The sequence below is a fragment of the Mustela putorius genome, unplaced genomic scaffold (genome assembly GCF_011764305.1).
Source record: "Mustela putorius furo isolate JIRA1106 unplaced genomic scaffold, ASM1176430v1.1 tig00000040_pilon_pilon_pilon, whole genome shotgun sequence".
Lineage (NCBI taxonomy): Eukaryota > Metazoa > Chordata > Mammalia > Carnivora > Mustelidae > Mustela > Mustela putorius.
This window is the reverse complement of record NW_025421261.1, coordinates 1,503,175-1,506,269: the sequence shown is the minus strand read 5'-3', so window position 1 is coordinate 1,506,269 and position 3,095 is coordinate 1,503,175. Positions and strand designations below refer to the sequence as shown.

Here is a 3,095-nt window from a genome sequence, read left to right as displayed (position 1 = left end):
TTATAGCAGCAATGGCCACGGTCACCAAACTGTGGAAGGAACCAAGATGCCCTTCAACGGACGGATGGATAAGGAAGATGTGGTCCATATACACTATGGAGTATGATGCCTCCATCAGAAAGGATGAACACCCAACTTTTGTAGCAACATGGACGACGGGACTGGAAGAGATGATGCTGAGTGAAATCAGTCAAGCAGAGAGAGTCAATTATCATATGGTTTCACTTATTTGTGGAGCATAACAAATAGCATGGAGGACATGGGGAGTTGGAGAGGAGAGGGGAGTTGGGGGAAATTGGAAGGGGAGGTGAACCATGAGAGACTATGGACTCTGAGAAACAACCTGAGGGTTTTGAGGGGGGGGGAGGCTGGGGTACCAGGTGGTGGGTATTATAGAGGGTGCAGATTTCATGGAGCACTGGGTGTGGTGCAAAAATAATGAATACTGTTATGCTGAAAATAAATTTTAAAAATAAACGAAAATTTTAAAAAAAGAAAAGAAAGAAAGAATCTAGGTGACGGTTACTGGAGTAGCAGAGAAGTCTCCGTGATGGGTACTGGAAGGGGGCTGAGTGGGTGCTCCCGGTGTGTGTGCAATGTGCTGATTCTTGGTCTACACTCTGGTTATATGGGTTTACTCAGGTCGTCCAAGTTGACCCAGATGCATGCAAATTAAGCAGTTACAGTTAAAACAAAGGAACAGAGGCAGCCGCCAAGGAAACAGCCCACTGAGCACGTCGGAGATCACCGCGAGCTCCGACCCCACCCCCTACTGCGGGCGCGCGCACCCACCCAGTAACGAGAAGCCCCCATTGGCTGGGAGCGGGTGGCGCACTTCCGGGAGCCCGTCGTAGCCCCGCCCCTTCCGCCTGCCGGCCGTCTCCGCCCCGCACGTCTCCGGCGTCCCTCCTCAGGACTGCGGCCCTCGGACCACCGCGGAGGCGGGAAGCGGCGCTCCCGTCTGGCCGCCGCCCCGCTCGAGGCCGCCGCCATGAACATCCGCAACGCGCGGCCGCGGGACCTGGTCAACATGCAGCACTGCAACCTGCTGTGCCTGCCCGAGAACTACCAGATGAAGTACTACCTGTACCACGGCCTGTCGTGGCCGCAGCTGTCCTACGTCGCCGAGGACGAGGCCGGCCGCATGGTGGGCTACGTGCTGGCCAAGATGGAGGAGGACGCGGACGACGTGCCGCACGGCCACATCACGTCGCTGGCGGTGAAGCGCTCGCACCGGCGCCTCGGGCTGGCGCAGAAGCTCATGGACCAGGCGGCGCGCGCCATGGTGGAGACGTTCGGCGCGCGCTACGTGTCGCTGCACGTGCGCAGGAGCAACCGCGCGGCGCTGCGCCTCTACGCCGACGCGCTGGGCTTCCGCGTCAGCGACGTGGAGCCGCGCTACTACGCGGACGGCGAGGACGCCTTCGCCATGCGCCGCGACCTCTCGCGCCTGGCCGAGGCGCTGCGGCGGGGCGCGCGCGGGCCGCCGGGGCCCCGGGAGCCGCGGGACGCCGCGGGGGGCGCGCCGGCCAGCCCCGGCGAGGGCGAGAGCAGCCCCGCGGCCGGCGACAGCGGCGCGGACGGCGAGGAGCCCGGCCCGGGCGCGGGGGCGTCGGCGGCCGCCCCCCAGGGCCTGCCCAGGTATGCTGTCCCGACCCAGCCTCCTGCCCCGGGTGCCCCGGTCCCCGGGCCCCCGCGCCGGGCCTCGCCTGCCCGGGCCCCTCTCGTCCGTTCGCGTCGGCCGCCCGGTCGGCGGGGCCGCGGGGGCAGCGGCGGGACACTCTCGGCTCGCCGCGGGCGCGGGGCCGCCCTCCGATGCCTCTAAAACCAGATCAAGTCCAGTCCGAGGGGCCGGCGGGCGTCCCGCCTTCGTAGGGCCAACTGTGTGTCAGGCGTCCCCGCGGGAGCGGAGGTCCCTTCTTCCGGGGCGGCAGCCGGGCGTGCGGGCACCGGTATGGCCGAAAGTCGCCTGTGCCGCTCCCGGCGACGCCGGCGGCCCCGCGGCTGGGGCGGTTAGGTGACCCCGAGACGCTGTGATCACGGCTCAGCCGGACGCCGCCTGAGGTCCCTGGGCACGTGGGACGCCCCTGAAGGGGGACAAGTTCCGCGCCCGCGATGCCCTGGGACGGGGCAGCGCCAGCCGCGTGCCCGGGAGCGCGAGCGGTCCGGTCCCAGCGGGGCTCCTCGTCTTCGCCGGGGCCGGGGGCCGGGGCGCGGCCCGCCGGAGGCAGGAAGAGAATTTCTACGGAGAAATGACCGGGCTTTTTCAACGAGCAAATAAATGCCGTTTTAGTAAAGGGAGGAGGAGTTTATTAAAAGAAACCGGAAAGACGCGTGAACCACACGCGGCCGTCGGGAGCCGGGTTTGGGCCCGATCTGAACAGGTCAGTACCGGACACGGAGACGACCGAGCGGAACTTGTGAACTCGGCCTGGGTCGTTAAGGAGCTGCCGGTGGCTTTGGTGACCGAAATGTATCGATCTTCTCACGGCCTGATCTGTTAGGGACACCGCTCCAGTAACGAGAGCGCTCGGATCCGCTGGATCCCATTCCAGCAAAACGACGGGAAAAGTTAGGGGCGAGAAATGTAAACAATTAAAAAATGGCAACAGATGATCATTGTTGAAGTTGGCAACGGGGGGCCTCCGCTTGGAACTTGGGGGGTTCATCGTGCTATTCTTCTCTGAATGTGCGAAACCCGAAAAGTCACGGAACCAAAGCAGCTGCACTTCCTGATACGCATTAATGCTGACACTGCGCGGCCACGAAGACGTTGTTTGAAGAGACTAGACGGCATCAGGACCTTGTGACACCCTAAGAGTCTCAAGGCTCAGTGAGCCACTGTCCGTGTAGAAGCTCGAACTTCTAACCTGTCACCTCCCCGTACAAATGAGAAAGGGGACTTCCTCCTAACGAAGCCCAGCCCTGAGCGACAGACCCCATACAGTCAGAATATGTGCTGTTGGGTGGACTCATCCCGTGCCGGCTCGCCGGCTGTTTATCCATGATCACATACGTGAAGTTCTTAAAAATTGATCACTTTAAGTCTGTTGTTTAGTAACTTGTATTCCTCTAACGTAGACTTTTTTTCCATG

General features: G+C 62.2%; 1 protein-coding gene across 1 annotated transcript; it reads left to right on the top strand.

Annotated features, from left to right (window-relative positions):
- Nucleotides 1–868: 868 nt before the first annotated feature.
- Nucleotides 869–1,825, top strand: NAA11 (N-alpha-acetyltransferase 11, NatA catalytic subunit). Its single transcript, XM_004776297.2, has one exon. It carries the CDS (start codon nt 992–994, stop codon nt 1,823–1,825), a length of 834 nt encoding a protein of 277 aa, XP_004776354.2. The 5' UTR covers nt 869–991.
- Nucleotides 1,826–3,095: the final 1,270 nt, after the last annotated feature.